Genomic DNA, 22,392 nt, shown 5'->3' with positions numbered 1-22,392 from the left:
CGCAGTGGATAGAGCACCGGCCCTGGAGTCAGGAGTACCTGAGTTCAAATCCGGCCTCAGTCACTTAACACTTACTAGCTGGGTGACCCTGGGCAAGTCACTTAACCCCAATTGCCTCACTAAAAAAAATAAAATAAAATAAAATTGTTCTGAGAGAAACTCAGAAATGTCCTAGATTTCTCTGCCATCTTGCCTCCAACCCCTTTGTTTTTTTAAAATATATTTTTATCACTGTACTTCAATATAACATCTCCTTTGTAATCCCATGTATTTTCTTTTATGCATTTAGAAACATTACTCTGAATAGGGATCCTGAAACTACCTCTGACTGCCAGAGGGGTCCATGGCAAAAAAAAAAGGTTAAGAACTCTTGCTCTGTTGAACTTTGAGCTCTCTATCCTTTCACAATTCTATTCGTAAAGTAGAAGCAAACTTGTCACCTAGGAAATTGAAAGTTACTATTGTCCTCAAATGTTTAGGCCTTCCCCCTCCTACCCTTTTTTTTAGAAAGACTGGTTTTCCTAGGGAAACGTGGAAATCTTCAGCTATAAAGGACTCTAGCAGCTTCCTCATAAATTGTTCTCATGCTTGCATTCAGTTTAATAAGAACTTGACCTTTCAGGCTAAGGACAAGCCATTCTCTAGTGGCTCATCCAGGTAGAAGATGGATGATGAGTCCAGAAGTTGGCCAATTTCTCAGAAGAGAAGCAGAAACACATAAGGGGAAAACTGATGCTGATGAGTCCACCTGACTCAATATTTAGGAGCCACATCAGGTTACAAATGGCTAACCTAAAATCAAGATGCATTGTGGCCAGCTTAAAATAATATGTTCCCCCACCAAAATTATTATTATTATTATTATGTTTCCCTCTGCACTGTGGCCCATTTTTCTATATTGACACATGGAGATAAAACAAGACACATTTCTGTTTCTCTCTGGAATCTACTATGAGTTTTGTGCCTTTCTTTAACAAAGCAGACACTCAAGAGACAGCTGTTGAGTTAATTTGGACTCAAAATTGGAGAGCCCAACATGTTTTCCCTATGGTCTTCAATACATCGAATTTTCTGAATAGAAAGTAAGTTTAGGAGTTAATTCCAAGTTTAGTTTTAATTCATCCAAGTAACAAAAAATTCATAGGTGAAGGTATTCCAAGACTTTTACATCTGCTTGAAATTGAGTATCTGCCACAGAATGCTAAATATATTTAGGTCAGCATTTGACAGTACACCTGTCAACATAAATAAAGCACCAAGGTTGGTTTTTGTTTTGAATAAAAACACAATACCTCTTCTTTATGAAAGCATTTCTGAAGTAGCAAGTGAATGATAAAAATTAAGTCTGGTCACCTAACGATCACCTAATTTCCTATTACATATTTTTTCAACAATCTCTTCTGCTAAAACAAGAAAGAATATATATCACTCTGTAAATGTCAAGTCATCTTTCCCTTCATTCATGCCTAGCTTTGTTGCCTAGAAGCAGCCAGCTGAAAAATATACCAAGTTTCAAACAAGTATACAAAGAGCAATCAATGCTTAGGGTTAAGGCTCTCCTGCAGTATTCAAGCAGTTCAGTAAGGATATATAAATATCTTATTTTGCTACATTCTATTTGGTTTCAGAAACCTGCTTCCTTGGTTACCTTACTTTTTGTTTTTGTTGTTGTTACTATTAAACCCTGGATGTTGCTTCAGATAAAGGTAATGAAAGCCTATTTCTAATCATTTCAGACACAGTGAGCAATTTGCCTAGTGTCACTGGGTCCAATCAGTTCCAAGGCTTTTGTGTTATTTCCCATGGTGATGACTAATCTATTACTGGGGAGAAGCTCTCCCATACCCTGCTAATGGGCAACCTGATCATATTTCAGGCAGTTATTTGACCACTGGCTGAGAAGCCAGTGGGTCCTGGGCAAAGTGTACAAAGGTCATAGAGCAGGTTGAAATGAAAAAAAGGGGGAGGTGGAAGAGCAAATGGAAGTCCACAAAGAAAATCAAAATTATCAAGGCAGAGATTTAAAAGCATAAGTTGCTTGAAAGGTTATCAGAAATAGTTAGAAGCTTCATTCACCCTTTAACAACCCTGGTTGCTTGACAGAATTAGTGACATGATAAAACTGCCTTTATTTTCATCTTGTACAATGTTAAGCACAAATTATCACTTAAAAAAAAAGAGGCTGGTTACTGTTCAGCCAGCTTACTGGAAGCCAGCAGAAAACTTTATAGGGAATTAATGAAAATCATTACCATCATTAATAGTTCTAAGGACACTGAATTCAGAAATTATCTACCATACTTTCCACTAAAACTGTTACAGCTTAGGTTGACCAAAAATTTCTCTTAATTTAAAAACAGAAGCATGAAAAGAAAAAATAATAATAATTAAGAGCGAGGTCTGCTGAAGAGACCAGTAATGTCAAGATTAGAAATTAAGGGACAGGGGGCAGCTAGGTGGCGAAGTGGATAGAGCACCGGCCCTGGAGTCAGGAGGACCTGAGTTCAAATCCGGACTCAGACACTTGACACTTACTAGCTGTGTGACCCTGGGCAAGTCACTTAACCTCAATTGCCTCACTTAAAAAAAAAAAATTAAGGGACAACCAGGCAGGTTACCCCAGACAATTCCAAACTGAGAAATGCTTCATATAGCTCAAATCCTTAGATGAAGAGTTGCCTTTCTGCTGAGGACATCTAAAACCTATGGATGGGATGAATAAAGACAATAGTCTGCAAGTGTCAGAAAAGTCAGCCTAGACTAATTTTTAGTAACTCCATAGGAGAAGCCAATATTTCTTATTTCAAAAAATCAGTTATTTCCACTTATAGGATTATAACAGTAGCAATAATTTGTTAAAGTTAAATTTTTTAAACCTAGGACTCACCACACAGCACTGTGCAGTGGCCTTGTGATTAGGAAGACCTGAGTTAAAATCTAGCTTCTGACACACACTGGCCATGTGACCCTGGGGAAGTCAATTAACCTTTTGTACCCCTTGTGTATCATGGACCTTTTGACAATTTTTTAATGCATATAATAAAACATGTAGATTATAGAAACCAATCATACTGAAGTATAGCTATCAAAATATTTTTTTAAAACAAGGTCACAGATCCCAGGTTAAGAACCCCTGCTCTTATAATAAGGTGCAAAGCAGGTACAAATTTACTTTGGTGAAGGAAGATAATTACTATGTGCTTCTCCTATAGTAAATACCAAAAAAATAAAAATAAAAATTAGCTAGCCCTGGTTCCAATTTGACCATGAATTTGCCTGTGTATATAGAAGACATTAACCCACAACCAGAGAATCAGGCTGTATTTGCAGAGGCTAAATAGTCATCATGAGAACAATGGTAAGATTTCAATGAAGTATTTTATTTACAAGCTACACATGAGGTTAGTGAGATTAAATCATCATTCCTTAGTCTACCTGATCAACGACCTAGAAGCTTTGCCAGAAAACACAGCAAAAAAGTAATACATTCCCTTTTCTAATTCTGTCCTGAATTTGCATGAAACAAAGGTTACGGTTAGTGCTGTGTGTCATGATGAACTTCTCAGAATTTGGACATAAATGTCCTCTGAAGAGATGTTCACTTTTACCAACATTCAATCTACTTTTAAATCAGTGTTGGAAATTAGCCTTCTATCATCAATGGCAGGTGATCATAAGGAGTATGAAGACATGTAAAAGCTCTTATGTAATCCAGATAACAATGAGGCATGTTTTACATACTAATTTAGGATGATTCTTATATATAAAGACTGTGATAATTAGTTATTAATCACCAACCTGCAAAGGAACGACGTTTTAAATTCAGCTCATTTGTCACTCGAACTTCAGTACAGAGTTTCAACATCAATAACATAGTAAAGATCATAACAATGCTTTGCCACAGAAGAGGAGATTCAAAATGCTTTCCAAACCTAGGGAAGATAAAGAAAACAGATCAAATGACATCAAGTCATAGGCAACCCTTTTCTCCCCTATTACCCTCCACTATTTCCAAACTTTTTCATTAACAACAGTACCCAGGATGGCCACCACAGGCTCTGGCAAGAACACTTATTTACCACAGAGGACCCATCTGATAGTCTGGGGAAAACCTATGTCCTCCTCAGAATAGTATTTGGTAATTTGCTTACATTTCTAATTGAAGGAATGCTAAATTTCAGTTAGAAGTTAGTGAAACCAAAGATGCAATTTTCCCCCCAATCCAAGTTCACAAACATCCCCCCCCCCACCTCCCAGAATCCTAACCCACCCAATGTGGATATCTGTGGACCTCGGGTTAAGAATCTCTGCCTAACTGCTGTTGAGGCTACAGTCGTGCCGCAGCCATGGCTATCTGCTATCCCATGGCCGTGGGCCTCAACAAAGGCCATAAAGTTACCAAGAACATTTCGAAGCCATAACACTGCCGCCACCGTGGGCGCCTGACCAAACACACCAAGTTTGTGCGAGATATGATCCGGGAGGTGTGTGGGTTTGCCCCTTATGAGAGGCGAGCCATGGAATTGTTATAGGTCTCCAAGGATAAGCGAGCCCTAAAGTTCATCCAAAAAAGGGTGGGCACTCACATCCGAGCCAAGAGGAAGAGAGAGGAGCTCAGCAATGTCCTGGCTGCCATGAGGAAGGCCGCTACCAAGAAGGACTAGACTGGACCCTGCCTGCCTTGCCCCAGTTACCCAATAAATAATAAAGATTTGACAAAAAAAGAATCTCTGCCTAAGAATGATACATTACATTTGCCTTAGGAAATGGATTTAATTGAAAAATCACAGGGTTTAAAGCTGGGGAAAGACCTTAGATCATTTAATCCAAAGCTTCTTAAACTGTGGGTCAAGATCCCATATGGTGACAGTGATGGAATATTATTGTGCTATAAGAAATGACAAGAGAGGGGCAGAGCCAAGATGGTGAAGGGAAGACATTAAACACACAGAGCTCCTGATACAATTACCCCCAAAACAGCAATAAAAGAACCCCTGGAGCAGAAAAACCCACAAACATATGGGTTGAGATTATTTTCCAGCCATAGACAGATTAAAGGGCGCTGTGCTAGGTTACGAGTAAAGTCCAACCCTGCAATCTGGACAACAGAGATCCCAGGCAAGATGCACCAGAGGAATTTAACCCCTGAACCTCTGAATCAGCTGCAGCACCATCATCTTCTGCAACTGAGCTTGCAGTAGGGTGAGAGGGCTGAATGACTGGCTGGGGGATGGGGGGGGGGGAGAGAAGCAAAGGGGTGTCAGCAGGACCTAGGGAAGAATTTGGCTGTCCCACCCCAGCAGGGATAAAACAAGATCTAGCAGCATCTACATTAAAGGCCCAGAGGGCATGGAATGATATTCCAGAGGGCAAAGGAACTGGGACTACAGCCAAGAATCATGTACCCAGCAAAACTGATTATAATCTTTCAGAGGAAAAAATGGGACTTCAATGAAAAAAAGAGGACTTTCAGGCATCTGTGATAAAAAGACCTGAACTGAATAGAAAATTTTACTTTCAAATACAAGACCCTGTAGAATCATAAAAAGGTAAACAGGAAAAAAGAAATCACAAGGGACATTAAAAAGTTAAACTGTTTACATTCATACATGAGAAAATAATACTTCCAACTCATAAGAACTTTTTCAGTAAGGAATACACAGAGGACACAGGTCTGAACTGAATATGAAGGGATGGTATTTGTAAAGCATTTATCTTTTGTGTATCCTTGTTCTTTATGGAGTAAACAGGGTGGGTTGTCTTATGTCTGGGGTTGGATTTGGGCTCTGGGCCTCCTGGGCCCAGGGCTGGTTCTTTGTCCACTGTGCCACCTAACTAACCCATGATGACATCTTTAAAATAGGGTTATGGGGTAGGAGGAATAGACTGGGGGGAAGGGGAAGAAGAGAGATGGTCTGGGGAGAGGTAGCTCACATGAAAGAAACCCAAAAAAAGCTTATGGAGGGGAGGGGAAGAGGGGGAAGGAGTGGGGGAGTGAGTGAACCTTACTATCATCAGAATTGGCTCAAAGAGGGAATAACATACATACTCAAGCGGATATAGTAATATGTTTTTGCCCTAAAGAAAAGTGGGAAGGGAAGGATATTGGGGCGGCGGGGAGAGGGGAAGGAGGGAAGGGAAGTTTGGGGGAAGGAGGTGTAAAAAAGCAAAACACTTTCAAGGAAGGTGAAGATGTTCTTCATAACTGCACATGTATGACATATATTGAATTGCTTGATTTCATAGGGAGAGTTGAGGAGGGAGGGAAGAAGAAAAATTTAGAAAACAGAATTAGCTCAAAGACCTTAACCTCATCAGAGTGGGCACAAGGAGGGAACAACATACACAGCCAATTGGGAGGAGTAATTTATTTAACCCTACAGGAAAGTAGGAGGGAAAGAGGACAAGGAAGGAAGAGTGAATGAAGGGTGGGTAGAACGGGAGAGGGGGCAGTCAGTAACAAAATACTTTTGAGGAGGAATAGGGCAAAATAAGATAGAAAATAGAGTAAATATCATTGGAAGGGAATAGGATGGAAGGAAACAGTTATGATGATTGAATAAAATGGCAAAACATATGGTACCTACTCTGCTGGGCTATTGTGAAGAAAATTTTTTGTCAAGTTTAAGGTACTGTGGTAAAAAATGAAAGTTTTAACTTTCGTTTTAAGAGTTGAACACACACTACTGAAATGGTTTTTGAAGGACCGCCAGTTTTTGAAGGACCACCCTTTCAGGGAGGAGACCATGACAAACAGCCGTGTGCCTGCAGCTGCCCGGGAGAGTGTGGCCAAGCATGTCAGACTTCTGGGGCTCCAGCTTAAAAATGAGGAGAGAACGAAAGTGCTCTCTCTCTCAGCTCACACACTCTGGCTCAGGTTTGACTGTGCATTCAGATGATGGGCTCTGGTTCTCAGTGGCAGCACGCGTTCAACTCTGGTTCTCAGCCTGAGAGGTAGTTTTGGGACTCAGTGAGTTTTATGAAAGAATATAGACTAAGCTTAGATCTAAGACTATTCATTTGTATTTCTACTTTCCTATTTCCCTAATCAGTATCACCTGTTTGTTGGCTAATTAATTCGAAAACAATAAAAGCTAATTAATCCCTCTCTAATTAAAGCTCAGAGGCTTCTTTCTCTTACTGGTCTGGGAGATATATAAGGGAAAGGTTAAAAGAGAGTTTAATGCTCTTATATCCAATTTAAAATCTCACAGTACCATATAAAAGTTATGATGAACAGGATGCTATCAGAAAAACCTGGAAAGACCCACATGAACTGAAGCAGAGAGAAATGTACTGTATACAAAATAGCAGCATTAGTGTAAGGTGATCTGCTGGGAAATATGTGGTTATTTTCAGCAAGGCAATGATTCAGTATAACTCTGAAGAACTTATGAAAATTGCAATCCATCTATAGAGAAAGAATTGATGGTATCTGAAAACAGACTGAAACACTTTTTTTTAAACAATTCCTTAATCTGAAGTTTTGTTTTTATCTGTTTTCTCTCACAACCTAGCCAATGTAGAGATGTTTTCCATGACTACTTATGTATAATTTATATTGAATCGCTTGAGTTCTTGGGATGGGGGGTGGGAAGGGAGAGAGGAAGGGAAGTTGGAACACAAAGTTTAAAAAAAAATTGATGTCAAAATTTGCTTTTAAATGTAATTTGGAAAATAAAACTTGGGAAAAAAAGAAAGAAAAAGGAAAAAAGGGAATGACAAGCACAATGATTTCAGAAAGGTCTGGAAAGACTTGTACGAAGTGATGTATAGTGAAGAGAGCAGAACCAAGAGAACATTGTGCAGATACAGCAATATTGTTTGATGAAGAACAGAAAGACAACTATTCTCAACAATACAATGATCCAAGACAACACCAAAGGCCTCCTGATGAAACATACCATCCACCTCCAAAGAAAGAACTGATATTAACTCAGATGGAAGCATGCTATATTCACTTTCTTTCATTTTTCCTTTTATTCAAATTTTCTTACACAAAATTACTAATATGGTAATGTTTTACATAATTGTACATGTATAACCTATATCTGATTGTGTACCTCCTCAAGGCGGGGGGAGAGGAGGGATAAAAACTAGAACCCAAAGCTATAAATAAAAATGTTTATTATTTTAAAATAAAAAAGATCCTATATGGGATAATAACTGAATGTAGGGGTCATGAAAAATTTGGCAATAGGGGCAGCTAGGTGGCACAGGGGATAGAGCACCGGCCCTGGATTCAGGAGTACCTGAGTTCAAATCCAGCCTCAGACACTTAACACTTACTAGCTGAGTGACACTGGGCAAGTCACTTAACCCCAATTGCCTCACTAAAAAAAAAAATATATTGGCAATAAATGTTTGATTTGTATACCTATATACCCAGGGTTGCATAAAAATTTCTCAGGCAAAAAGGGGTCTCAGGTGGAAAAAGTTTAAGAAGCCTGGATCTAATCCAACTCCTCCCTTTTACATAAGGGGAAACAGTGACAGTTACAAGGTTAAGTGACTTGCATAAGGTCATACCAGTATTAAGTAACAGAGCCATGATTTCAACTTAGTTCTTCTAAGTCCAGACCTAGTTCTCTTTGCATTATGTCATGCCATGTAGGTAACAGTGCTGGGCTTGGAATCTGTAAGAGCTAGATTAAAATCATTTCTTTGACTCTTACTAGCTGTGTGACCATAGAGAAATCACTTAATCTCTCTAGGGCTCAAATTGATCATGTGTAAAATAGAGATAAGACCTCTACTATCTACCTACCAGGATTTTTGCAAGGCTCAAAAAAATAAAACGCTTTGTAAACTTTAAAATGGTATATAAATGCCAGATATTGTTATTATTAAGTGCCTTGTGTTCCTTCCTATCTGTATCCATTTAATTAAGAGTCCTCTCTTAATTAGGAAAAAGTCCTACTACTCTTACTGATCCATGAAGACTCACCTATAAACTGTAGGTGTGAGCATATAAAGCTCTTTACAACCTAGCCACTTTCTGTCTTTCCAGGATTCTTACATATGACTCCTGTGGCCTACTTGCTGCTTATTGAACACAATGTTTTATATCTTGCCTTCTCTCTGCCACTGCACTAGCTGCCCCCCATTCCTGAAATGTTCTCCCTCTGAGAACCCCAAGTTTTCTTCAAGACAGCTTAAATGCCACCTTCTGGAATAAGTCATTCCCAGCTCCCCCAGCTGTTAGTGCTTTCCCTGTTATTTCCACCTCGTCTGCATGTATCTTTTCTTTTCTTTTTCTTCTTTTCTTTTTCTTTTTCTTCTTCTTCTTCTTTTTTTTTTTTAGTGAGGCAACTGGGGTTAAGTGACTTGCCCAGGGTCACATAGCTAGTAAGTGTTAAGTGTCTGAGGCCGGATTTGAACTCAGGTCCTCCTGCATCCAGGGCCAGTACGCTATCCACTGTGCCACCTAGCTGCCCCCACCTGCATGTATCTTATATGTACCTTAATGTATATATGTTGTCTCTCCTATAAAATATAAGCTCCCTGAGGTTAGAGACTGTTTTTGCTTTTAGTCTGTCTCCAGTGCCTAGCACATAGTAAATACTTAAGTAAATGCTTGTTGAATGACTGATACACATGCAGAGTTTAAATATCTAAATAGCTAGTTTGGGGGCAGCTCGGTAGCATAGTGGATAAAGCACTGGCCCTGGAGTCAGGAGGACCTGAGTTCAAAGCCAACCTCAGCCACGTGACACTTGCTAGCTGTGTGACCTTGGGCAAGTCACTTAACCCTCATTGCCCCACAAAAATAAAATAAAATAACATAAAAAATAGTTTTGTAGTGTGCACAACCCAGTCTCAGGCATGACTTATGACACACACTGTACTCCCTGATACAGTGTTAGTAGTGGTGATGGTGGTGGTTGTTATTATTGTGGTGGTAGCTGTTTTATTCACTTGTGTCCAACTCTTCATGAACCTATGGACCCTACTGTCCATGGGGTGTTCCTGATAAAGATACTGGAGTGGTTTGCCATTTCCTTCTCCAGTGGATTAAGGCAAACAAGTTAAATGACTTGCCCAGGGTCACAAAGCTAGTAAGTGTCTGGGGCCAGATTCAAACTCAGGTCTTCTAGACTCCAGGCCCAGCATTTTATACTGTATCTGCTTTGCTTAGAAAAGCCATGGAAATTCTGAACTGAAAAGGATTTTATAAATCATCTAGTCCAATTCTTTCTTAACAAAACAGAGCTTCCAAAATGTGAGATGACTTGTCCAAGGTCATACATTAAATGGCAGTTAGGACTTGGACCCTAATTCTCCTGCCTGAGTCATCTGCCTTTCTACAATTTCTATCCCTTTCAAGATCCCCTTTTATCTAGCAGAGAGGGAAGCAACTAGATACTCAAAATAGAGAAGTCTCTCCTGACCCGCAAGGCCAGGAGTCCCAAACTCCCATAGTCTTGCTTCCTATGAATTACACACATAGGAAAACCACTTCATAAACAGCTGCCTCCAGCTTGAACAACACTAACTACTTCTAAGGCTGCCAAACAATAGCAGCTGTTTAGAACTCCACAAAGCCCGAATGGAAAGAGCAAGATAAAGTGACTATCACACAAACAGACATTCATTCAAAATTTATCAAGCTCCTACTGTGTACAGAGAACTGCATTTGGCACTAGGGGAGATGTAAAACTGAGATAAAAACAGTCCCTTCAGGGAGCTTCTCATCCAGTAGAGGAATGACCCAAACACAGACAGCCATAATACATAGTAGGACAGAAATACAATGAGAGGTACAAAGTGTTATGTGAATCAAAAGGTAATCACTGGTCACCTTGTGCATTCTACTATCAAAACAAAAGCAGCCTGTAAACTCCATGAGGCCAGAGCCCACATGTTACCTTAACTTGGTATCCCCTCCCCCGGCCACCTTAGCACTAACAGAGGGCTCTGGACATGAAAAGTCACCAATAAATGTTTGATAGTGAATTAAACCACACTTATTAGGTTTCAGAATTCCCTCTATCAGTGCAGTTAGCTATGTTTCCTGCAACATAAAATCTTAAGAGAATTTCCCAAGGCCATTGGCAGGTTAAGACACACTGTCTTTGGTCACAAAGCCAGGTACAAGCTAAACTTGAACTCTGACTGAGGCCAGCTACTATCCACCAACCAGGCTGCCTCTCTTGTTATTGAATTAAGAAATCTAAATAGCCCACCTGATTCAAGGTCAAGTAAAACAAATGTGTCCTCTATGGTCTTGACATCCTTAAGTTACAGTTCAAGTGTACCTCTCTAAATTAATTCAGCCTACTGCAATATCTCTCTCCTCTGAACTTCACATAATTATTGAGTTAGAAAAGAGCTCAGAGGCCATTTACAATCCCTCCCTCACTCTATAAATAACTGACACATAATCATTCATTTTTTGTTTGAAGGTCTCCTAAGGAGGAGAGCTCACTATCTCCTAAGATATCACATTCCACTTTAAGATAACTTAAATTATGAGAACTTTTTTTTCTTTACATTGAGTGGAAATTTTCTTCTTCACAGCTTCCAACTAGAACCCCTCTATTTATCTTCTGATTCCAAAAAAACAAACAAAAAAAACCAAATCTAAGCCCTTAGACAGTTATCATATATGTCCCCACTAAGTCTTCTCTCCTCCAAGTCAAGTATCTCCAGTTCCTTCAACCAGTACTCATGTGGCATAATAGCAAGAAGGCCTTTCACTATCCTGGAGCCTTTTGACATTCTCCAACTTTTTCATGTCCATCCTTAAACTGAGATGCCCAGAACTTAAATACAAAACACTAGACTGGTCTGACCTGAGCAGAGTACAGAAAGACTATCACCTCTTGATTAATGCAACTCAAGGTGGTTTTTTGGGATCTCTCATCACATACAACACTACTAATACATAGTAAGTTTGTACACTAAGATCTCCAGATCTTTTTTAGACAAACTGTTGCCTAAGCCATGGCTTCTCTATCTTATACTTGTAAAGTTCATTTCTTGAACCTCAGTTTAAGCCTTTATATTCATCCCAAATAAATTCCATCTCCTTAGATTCCCTTGTATTTACAATCATTAACACACTCATTGTTTATTTGTTCTCCACTCCAATAGAATCTAGTTTTTGTCTTTATATTCCAGGCACCTAATACAGAATAAGTGTTTGAATTGAATAGAAATAAAGATGTCATGTGGCAGTGTCTTTTCCCAACCAGACTAAAAGCTCCTCAAAAGGTTCATATCTTATGATTTTTTGGTAACCCTCAAAGTGCCTAACGCAGTATTGAGGACCAGGTATAAAGCCTCAATATAAAATCTCCCATTTGGCTTTTAAAGGCCTCCATAACCTGGCTCTTTCCTACCTTTCCAGTCCTCTTATATGTACTCTTTGATTCAATGACTCTGGCCTGCTTGCTCTTCCTCAAATCTGACAATCCATATGGTGGCTTCCTTCAAGTCTCAGCTAGTCTTGTCTTGAACAAAAAGCCTTTCTCAGTCCTCCTTAATCCTAGTACCTTCCCTCTGTGATTATAATTCCTTAAATTTTTGGTTCTCTATTTCAAATTGGTTGACTTTCATCATTTTCTTGTCTTAGATTGTGCTTTTTTTCCTAATTTTTTCCTCAATCTCTCTAATTTGATTTTTGAGGTCCTTTTTAAGTTCTTCCAAGAACTCTTTCTGTGCTTGGGACCATCTGACATTTCTCATTGAAAAAGGAGTGATTTAATCTCTATTATCTTCCTCTGAATATAAACCCAGATCTTCTCTATCCCCATAGGAACTATGTATGGTTGGGTTCTTTCACTTTTGCTTACTCATTTTTTTGTTTGCTTCATTTTGTTTTTTAGCAATATTTTCTGAGGTCTGTCTCCTGACCCAACCTTAGGCTCTCCTCTTCTCCTAAGCTACAGCTAAACCCCCATTGCAAATGATCTTGCTCCCTGCAGTCCCTCTGGTGGTCGTATACCTTGTTTCTACATACTTGTTTGCATATACCATCCTGAGCTCCTTGAGAGCAGGGACTATTTTTTTGTTTTTGTTCTGGGGGAGATTTTTTTTGGTCTTTATATCCTCAGTACTTAGCACAGCGCCTGGCACAATGTAAGTAGTTCATGTTTATTAAATCTTGACTGATTTAATAAATATCTCATCAATTGATGTTACTCCTCAATGCCTAGTGATTTATCTACCACCTTGGAAACTAGGAATAAAAGTTAGGCCAAAAATAAGGGATATCACTGGGCTATGGAATTCCAATCAGTCAGAATTTGAGAGTAATGGAATTTCAAGGTTGGAAAAAGAAGTAAGAAATCAGTTAATCTAACTCACTCATTTTATATATCAGGAAATTCAGGCTCACTAAAGTAAAACACCAGCTACTCAGTTGGGGAGACAAAACTAAAATGTCAAATTCCTGATTCTCAGTGTAGTTTCTATTATATCATGCTGTCTACCTGGAAAAATATTTTCTGCTTTTCACTGAAGTGAAAATACAACCACATTTTTTAAAAGTTTCCACTATAAAAGGGGAAAAGGACCCACATGAACAAAAATATTTATAGCTGCTCTTTATGTGGTGGCAAGGAATTGGAAGTTGAGGGGATGCCCATCAACTGGGGAATGGCTGGACAAGTTGTGGTATATGAATGTAATGGAATACTATCGTGCTGTAAGAAACGATGAGCAGGAGGAGTTCAGAGAAACCTGGAGGGTCTTGTATGGGCTGATGATGAGTGAGATGAGCAGAAACAGAAGAATATTGTACACAGTATCATCAACATTGTGTGCTGATCTACTGTGATGGACTATATTCTTCTCACCAATGCAATGATACAGAAGAGTTCCAGGGAACTCATGATGAAAGAGGATCTCGAAATCCAGGAAAAAAAAAAAAAAGAACCGTGGAGTATAGATGCTGAATGAACCACTATTTCTTTTGTTTTTGGTGCTGTTGTTGTTGTTTTTCTATTTTGAGGTTTTCCCTCATTGCTCTGATTTTTCTCTTATAACATGACTAATGCAGAAATATGTTTAATGTTATTATTTATATATATATATATATGTAACCTATATCAGATTACCTGCTGTCTTGGGGAGGGGGGAGGGGGGGAGAAAAATCTGAAATTGGAAAGCTTGTATAAACAAAAGTTGAGAACTCTCTCTACATGTAACAAGAAAAAAAAGTTTCCACTATAAATTTGTAAAAGTAATAAAAGAATTTTCAAAAATAGAGAAAAAGTCAAATTTTAGAAAGTCACTCTAAAACACTCTTAAATGTTTACAAGTAATATAATCATACATCAAGGAGACTTGTGATTTCATTGATTTGAGCCACCTTGGGGTGAGAAAACTTCCTCTATTCATCTCTGCAGCTTGGCCTTAAAGAATTGCCTAGAGCCCCAAGAGATTAAGTAATTTGCCCAGGATCAGACAGCCAATATTTGTGAAAGACAAGAGCTGAACACAGGTGTTCCAGGTTTCTAGGCCAGCTCTCTTTCCACTACAACATTTACATGACAAAAAAGTAACAAATCAATCTTTGGGCAAGTCACAAACTCTATGGGCCTCAAGTGTCCTCATCTGTAATTGGGAATTAGAGATGATTTCTCCTTTTTTTTTCTTTTTTTGAAGGGCAATAAGGGTTAAGTGACTTGCCCAGGGTCACACAGCTAGGAAGTGTCAAGTGTTTGAGGCCAGATTTGAACTCAGGTCCTTCTGAATCCAGGGCCCATGCTTTATCCACTGCACCACCTAGCTGCCCCTAGAGATGATTCTAAAGTCCTTTCCAACACTTAAAAAAGAAATATAAAACAATGATAAAATGAAAGAAAAGTTTAGATTAATATAGCTGTTACAAAGCTTTTGACTACATTAATTCTACCTGACCTTCACAGAATATTGTAACGTAGGTAGTTCAAATATTACATCTATTTAAGAGATTCAGTTAAGTTGCTTGTCCAAAATTTTTTTGCTAAAAAGGAGCAGACAGGACTCAACAGCATGTCTTCTAACTTGAAGTCCACTGATCTTTCCATAATACTACACTACTGTCATAACGAATAATTAGAAAATCATGTAATATACATAATGTTGGGGAACAGTCTGGCAAGCACTTCATGCTTGCAAGAAACTTTCTACTTTGTCTTTTCTTTATAATACCTCATCTAAAAAGATTACATTTATTTACAAAACTCAAAATTAATAGAACAATCCCAGTTCTGGTTTGAAAGATACAATCAAAAATACTAAGTCGAGAGTATCTAATTAGGAGGCAAAAAGTATTTTTTTTCAACAGATAAATAATCAAAACATGAATAGGCAATTTTCAAAGGAAGAAATACAAGCTATCAAAAACCATATGAAAGGGGGCACAGCTAGGTGGCACAGTGGATAAAGCACCGGCCCTGGATTCAGGACCTGAGTTCAAATCCACCCTCAGACACTTAACACTTACTAGCTGTGTGACCCTGGGCAAGTCACTTAACCCTCAATGCCCTGCCCCCCCCAAAAAAAAAAAGCAAAGAAAAAGTTTTCCAAATGGTCAATAATTAAAGAAATGACAATTATAGTAACTGAGGCTCTACCTCGGATCCATCAGATTGACAAAGATGACAAAAAAGGGAAATGACAAATGGTGGATCTTGGGGGGAAGAGGGGAGGCACAGGAATGCACTGTTGGTGGATTCGTGAATTGGTCCAGTCATTCAATAAAGTAATTTGGAACTATGCCCCAAAAGTCACTAAAATGTGTTTGCCTTTTGACCCAACTGTACCACAATTAAAGAGTGACTCCAAAAAAGATCAAAGAGGAAAAAGACCCAAAAGTTCTTTTGTGTTATGGCCAAGAACTGAAAACTAATGGGTTAATGGGGAATGACTGAACAAATTATGACCTGTGAACATAATGAAATATTATTTCATCACAGACAGATAACTTCAGAGATACCCTAGGAAGACATATGTGAATTGATGAAGAGTTAAGTAAGTAGAACCAAAAGTATACCTAAAGGCTCTGACTGAAGAAATGACCAATTATGATTCTAGAGAATTGATGATGAAGCTTGCAACCTACCTGCTGACAGAGGTGAAAGATTCAAAATGTAAAATGAATAATTTTTAAACATGACCAATATGGAAATTTGTTTGACTATGCATACTTTGTATAGGGTTTTTTTCTTTTCTTCCTCTGGCCTCCAATTGGAAGAGGAAATAGAAAAGATAGGGACTCCCTCAAAAAATGAGAAGAGAACAGGAGAAAAGCTAAAAAGAATCAGAGATGGGCATGACAGCTTTTAAGTTACATTCTGAATTATACACCTAAAAAGAAAAGCAAGGGGGCAGCTAGGTGTCACAGTTGATAAAGCATGGGCCCTGGATTCAGGAGGACCTGAGTTCAAATCCAACCTAAGACACTTGATACTTATTAGCTTTGTGACCCTGGGCAAGTCACTTAACCCTCATTGCCCAGCCAAAAAAACAAAAGAAAGAAAGAAGAAAAGTAAGCTCTACAAAATAGATTCACAATTTCATATGCAATCCTCCTTTGTTCCACAACATGTATGGAAATGTTCATCTTATTTGCTAAGTTCAGAATTTTTTTAATTCAAAAAGATGGCAAGATACAGCCTCTCTGTGCCTCATCTATAAAAGGCATTTAATACCACACCAATCCTCTCTCCCTTCTCACACTGCATCATAATAGAATTATCCAAGAACTTGTAACATTCATTCCCCACCAAAAGAAAGTAAGCTCCTTGAGGGTAAGGATTATTTTGGTTTTTTTCTTTGTATCCCCAGAGCCCCTATATAGGTAAGGTGCTTATTTGTTAACCTGAATTGTCCTACCTATCCAACAGGTAGGATGAAGTCTACAAAAGAAAGCAGACAGCTAAGACAATATTTAAAATAAGCCAAAAATCACACAAGCACAAAATTCTATAAGATCTAGATAAACATTTACTTAAAAGCCTACAGGGTTTTTTTAAAAATTGAATTCTGTGAACTTTTCAATTAAAAAGCAATTTTAAAAGCACTCATAATCAAGCCAGACAATTTTAGTTTAAGATTTCTGAGAAGTGGGGCAGCTAGGTGGTGCAGTGGATAAAGCCCTGGCCCTGGATTCAGGAGGACTTGACTTCAAATCTGACCTCGGACACTTGACACTATGTGACCTTGGGCAAGTCATTTAACCTTCAATGCCCCACAAAAAAAAGGGAAAAAAAGATTTCTGAGAAGAGGAAGTATTGACTGGTCAAAAGAGACTACTTCCTCAAAATTCCCATCAGAATAGAGCAATGGAAACACACACACAAAAAAACAGAAACCCTCAAAGCATAAGCAAACAATCTCAAAAGAAACGGAGTTTAGAACAAGAATAATCAAAAAGAGTAAAAGTTCCCAATGTGCTGAAGATTTCTTTATAAAAAATTTTTAAAACTGCCCTAAAGCCAAAATGCCAGAAGGAAAATAAAGTTAACAATCAAAAAGGGGTAGGGGGCATCTTAACCTGACAGCAAGATAATCAAACATTTATTAAGCACAAACAAGAAAATCCTAATCCTCAAGTAGCTTACTTTCTATCAGAGAAGAAAGCATTAAACATTTAAGTGAATATAAAATAGATACAAAGTAAACACAAGGTAATTCAGTTGAGGTGAGGAAGCCATGAAAATCAGAAAAGGGCTCAAGTAGAAGTCCTGGAGCTACGGGTGCTGAGAGGCAGGAGGAGGGGGTAAATTCCAGGCATATGGGGCAGCTTGTGAAAAAGCACAATGACAGGCAATGAAATTTTATAGGTAGGAGGAACACCAAGTAAAGAAATCTGCAAAGACAGGCTACAGACAGATTGTGAAGGATTTTAAAGCCAGAGGACTATGTATTTTAGCCTAGAGGCAACAGGGAGCCTGTGGAATTCTGTAAGTATGGGGGCAGGGAGGCTGGCATGATCAAACATGTGCCTTAGCAATACCACTGAAATTAATTTGCCAGCATTCTCAGTCTGACCAACCTAAGATTGTTTGCCAACATTCTCAATCTGACTAACCTGAATCTTACCCACACAGAGCCCTGAAAATCTGTGAGTCTACAACTGCCAAGAGAGGATTTGTATTACAAATCAGATTCTTGCTTGCCCCCTTCTCCCTCCCAGCAAGCCCGGGCAGGAACCATTTTACTTTGAGGAAGGGGAAATGTACAGAGTACCCACACCAGGAGGAAAAACAAACAGCACTTCAGGAAAATAAATGGCCACTGACAGTTCTGAAAAATGACAGAAGACCCACTGCCAAAGAAAATAAAAGCTAAATCAGTAGATTTTTCAGGAGGGCACAGTCTAGAGCTACTGAGACACAGCCTTTGAGGAAAAGAACATTAGAGAATGTGTCACTGGCAAGCTGTGAGACAAAGTCTGCCTATTCAATGGAGCTAGAACCTTGAGTTCAGAAGCAGTTCTCTAAGATTACACATGGCACTAACCAGGAGAACCAAAAAGGTCTCCAGTTCCCTTTCTTTTGTGTGTGTGTTGGGGAGGGCAATGAGGGTTGACTTGCCCAAGGTCACACAGCTAGCAAGTGTCAAGTGTCTGAGGTCACATTTGAACTCAGGACCTCCTGAATCCAAGGCCAGTGCTTTATCCAGGGCTGGTGCTTTATCCACTGCGCCACCTAGCTGCCCCTCCAGTTCCCTTTCAATTCATTTCATTCAATATCTGCCTAAGCCCTTTTCTCTAGCACATGTCCCAGTGGCTAGCCAGTTTTCTACAGCTGACAGGCAAACCTTCAGAAAATGCTAAATGATAAAGAAAAAATAAACAAGAGTATAAAAAATATTTAGGAAAACAAAAGTAAAAACTTTGAGGTTAACCAAAAATTAGAAATCAAGTGGGCACCTAGGAAATGATTATACAAATTGTGGTGTGTGAAGTAGTGGAATATTATTAAGATATGAAGAAGACAAGCAGAGAAACTTGGCATGATTTGTTAGAACTCATGCAGAGTATAGTAATCACAAACAAGAAATAATATCCAAAATGACTGATAGCATAAAGGGAAAAAGACCTCTAGAAACACTAGAATTTAGAGCAATGCAATTTCTAGTTTTCACACTGGAAAATTCAACCACATCCCCTTCCCATCCCCTCTCTGAAGAGAAATGGGGGACCATGGGTTCAGAGTATGCCATACATATGTCAGACATAGTCAATGAGTCTGCCTATTTTGCTTAGTTTTACTTTTTTTAAGGGAAAGATCAGTGAGAAGTTATCATTAAATGATGATAATGTTTAAAAAATAAATCTAATCTTTTTTTTTAAAGCAGGGCAATGAGGGTTAAGTGAGTTGCCCAGGGTCACACAGCTATTAAGTGTCAAGTGTCTGAGGCCAGCTTTGAACTCAGGTCCCCCTGAATCCAGGGCCGGTGCTCTATCTACTGTGCCACCTAGCTGCCCCAAACTAATCTTTTTTTAAAGAAAGTTTAAAAACATTCTTAGCACTATGAACAGTGAAAATAAAGGTAAGCACTACTGGGTGTGTATCATAAATCATGAAAAAAAAGGGAAAAGGAGTCACATGTACAAAAATATTTATAGCTGCTCTTTTTATGGTGGCAAAGAATTGGAAAATGAGGGGACACCCATCAACTGTGGAAGGGTTGAACAAGTTGTAGTACATGAATGTCATGGAATACTACTGTGCTGTAAGAAATGATGAGCAGGCAAATTTCAGAAAAACCTGCAAAGACTTAAGTGGTCTGATGCTGTGAAGTGAGCAGAATCAGGAGAACATTGTAAACAATAACAGCAAGGGGGCAGCTAGGTTGCACAGTGGATTAAGCACCATCCCTGGATTCAGGAAGACCTGAGTTCAAATCCGGCCTCAGATACTTGACACTTACTAGCTGTGTGAACCTGGGCAAGTCACTTAACCCTCATTGCCCCATCCCCCCCCCCAAAAAAAAAACTTTAAAAAACCAATAACAATAACATTGTATGATGATCAACTACAACACACTTTGCTCCTCTCAGCAATACAATGATCTAAGACAATTCCAAAAGATCCACAGTGGAAAAATTCTCTCCACATCCAGAAAAAGAACTATGAAGTCTGAATACAGATCGAAGCATACTATTTTTACTCTGTTTTTTGTTTTTTGCTTTCTCATGGTTTTTCCTTTTCATTCTGATTCTTCTTTCACAACATGACTAAAGTGGAAATAGGTTGAACATGATTGTACATGTTTAACCCATATCAGATTGCTTGTTGTCTTAGGGAGGAAGGAAGGGAAGGAGGGAAATAAAGTTGGAACTCAAAATCTAATAAAAATGAATGTTGAAAACTATCTTTACATGTAAATGGAAAAATACTATTAAGTTTTAAAAAAGAAAAGAAAGGTAAGCTTTCAACATTAAGAAAACAATTAACACAATCATTTTTCTTTTTTTTTCTTTTGGTGAGGCAATTGGGGTTAAGTGACTTGCCCAGGGTCACACAGCTAGTAAGTGTCAAGTGTCTGAGGCCAGATTTGAACTCAAGTATTCCTGACTCCAGGGCTGGTGCTCTATCCACTGCGCCACCTAGCTGCCCCACAATTAATCATTAAAAAATGCAAAATCTTGGGGCAGCTAGGTGGCGCAGTGGATAAAGCATCGGCCCTGGATTCAGGAGGACCTGAGTTCAAATCCGGCCTCAGGCACTTGACACTTACTAGCTGTGTGACCCTGGGCAAGTCACTTAACCCCCATTGCCCTGCAAAACAAAAAACAAAGAAAATTCAAAATCTCATGATCCACAAATACATACAGAGAAAAGTTTTTTTGTTTGTTTTGATAAAGTACAGCTTTCATATATATGCTAACAAAAAAAATTTCCTAGAAAGCATAGACAAAAGATCTTTTTTACCATGATAAAATGTATCTAAAACTAGAAATGAAATCGACTATTCTGACTTTATTCAAATCACCTTAACACTAATTACCAGTCATTGCAGGACTCTGTTCTGAAAGAGTTTACAAACCAATTAGAAAAGTAGTCTGACTAAGGCAGCTATGATTTGGGAGGGCAGGAAGCTGGGAAACTCAGGTAAATAAGTGGTATGTAGGAATAGAAGGTGAGGTGAGTTAGAGCCTAACCTCTTAAACTGTAGGTCAAGATCCCATATGGGGGTCTAATAAGTGAGTATGATTGTCTCAAAAAATTTGGCAACAGTAAAAGGTATATGTGTATGTGTGTGTGTGTGTGTGTGTACACACACACACACACATATATATATACACATACATATACATATATACCTATTTCATATACCTATATGTCAGGGGTCCGTAAAAATTACTCAAGCAAAAAGGGATCTCCAGCGAAAAAAAATTTAAGAAACCCTAAGTTAGAGCATGGGTTCTTACTAACATTCACTTGGTGCCAGTTGACTATCACCAGCAAATTACCTGAGTAAATTCATCAACATTTACTAGAACTCCAAGAAACCCAAGGCTCATCTGAGGCAAGTATACAGAGATAGCTCTTCATGCCTACAACTCCTCCTTTCCATAGTTATGCCAGGGAAAACAAAACACTTAAAACTACAAAAGAAAAAAGTTTAAGTAGTATACAAAATGAAAAAATGATATCCTACTAATTAAGGATTGAGGAGACTAAATGAAGGAATAAGAAAAGAATGGGCTTAATGACAGAACAATCCTGGAAAAGAAAACTGAGTCAGTCTTAAAGAAGTTGAACAGACTAACAGAAGAAAGAAGAAAGGAGTGTTATAGGTAAAGGAAAAGTTATACTGTAGGGTTTCTTAATCTGGGGTCTATGACCTTTAATAATTTTTTAAAGTGTATGTCAAAAAAAAAGTGTATGTCGATATAATCCTATGCATTTTACTTACTGCATCTAAAAACACTATTCTGAGACAGGGTTCCATGGTTTCAATAGACTTCCAAGATCCAAAATACAAAAAAAAAAGTTTAGAACACTGTTATAAATGAAAAGTGAGGTGAGGAGCAACCTGTTTCCAGGGTTTCTGGTCCCAACCCTGCTACAAACTATCTCACATGACTCTGAGTAAATCGTTTGAACTCTCTGTAAAAATAAACAAAAACACTTGACAAAATTAAAAATATTAAATAAAATACTTCTATCTCTCTGATTCCATAATTTTCAAAATACTCCTCCCATTTCAGAAATTAGTAATCATGTAGGGAGCTGGTCTGGCTGGAACCTAAGATTAGATTGTTGACTGAAAGAAATGATGAGCATGTCACTCAACTGGACTGGAAACAATGGAGTGGTAGATCCTGAAGTTCAGTCCCAGCTCTACTGCTAGCTAGTTGTAAAACGCTGAAGAAATCATGTGACCTCTCAAATCCTTGGTTTTATCTAGTTCAAAATGAGAAGGATGAGATGGAATAACAAA

General features: G+C 38.5%; 1 protein-coding gene and 1 pseudogene across 3 annotated transcripts in view; one reads left to right on the top strand and one right to left on the bottom strand.

Annotated features, from left to right (window-relative positions):
- SLC66A2 (solute carrier family 66 member 2) overlaps positions 1–22,392 on the bottom strand; it is a 181,864-nt gene that overhangs the window by 152,862 nt on the left and 6,610 nt on the right. For all 3 annotated transcript variants that reach the window (XM_043976829.1, XM_043976828.1, XM_043976830.1), the window contains exon 3: positions 3,799–3,932. In XM_043976829.1, coding sequence (XP_043832764.1) covers positions 3,799–3,932 — 134 coding nt within the window. The remainder of the gene's footprint in view (positions 1–3,798; positions 3,933–22,392) is intronic.
- Positions 4,344–4,664, top strand: LOC122735358 (annotated as a pseudogene).

Source organism: Dromiciops gliroides, chromosome 1 (assembly GCF_019393635.1).
Source record: "Dromiciops gliroides isolate mDroGli1 chromosome 1, mDroGli1.pri, whole genome shotgun sequence".
Lineage (NCBI taxonomy): Eukaryota > Metazoa > Chordata > Mammalia > Microbiotheria > Microbiotheriidae > Dromiciops > Dromiciops gliroides.
This window is presented reverse-complemented; position numbering and strand designations above follow the sequence as displayed.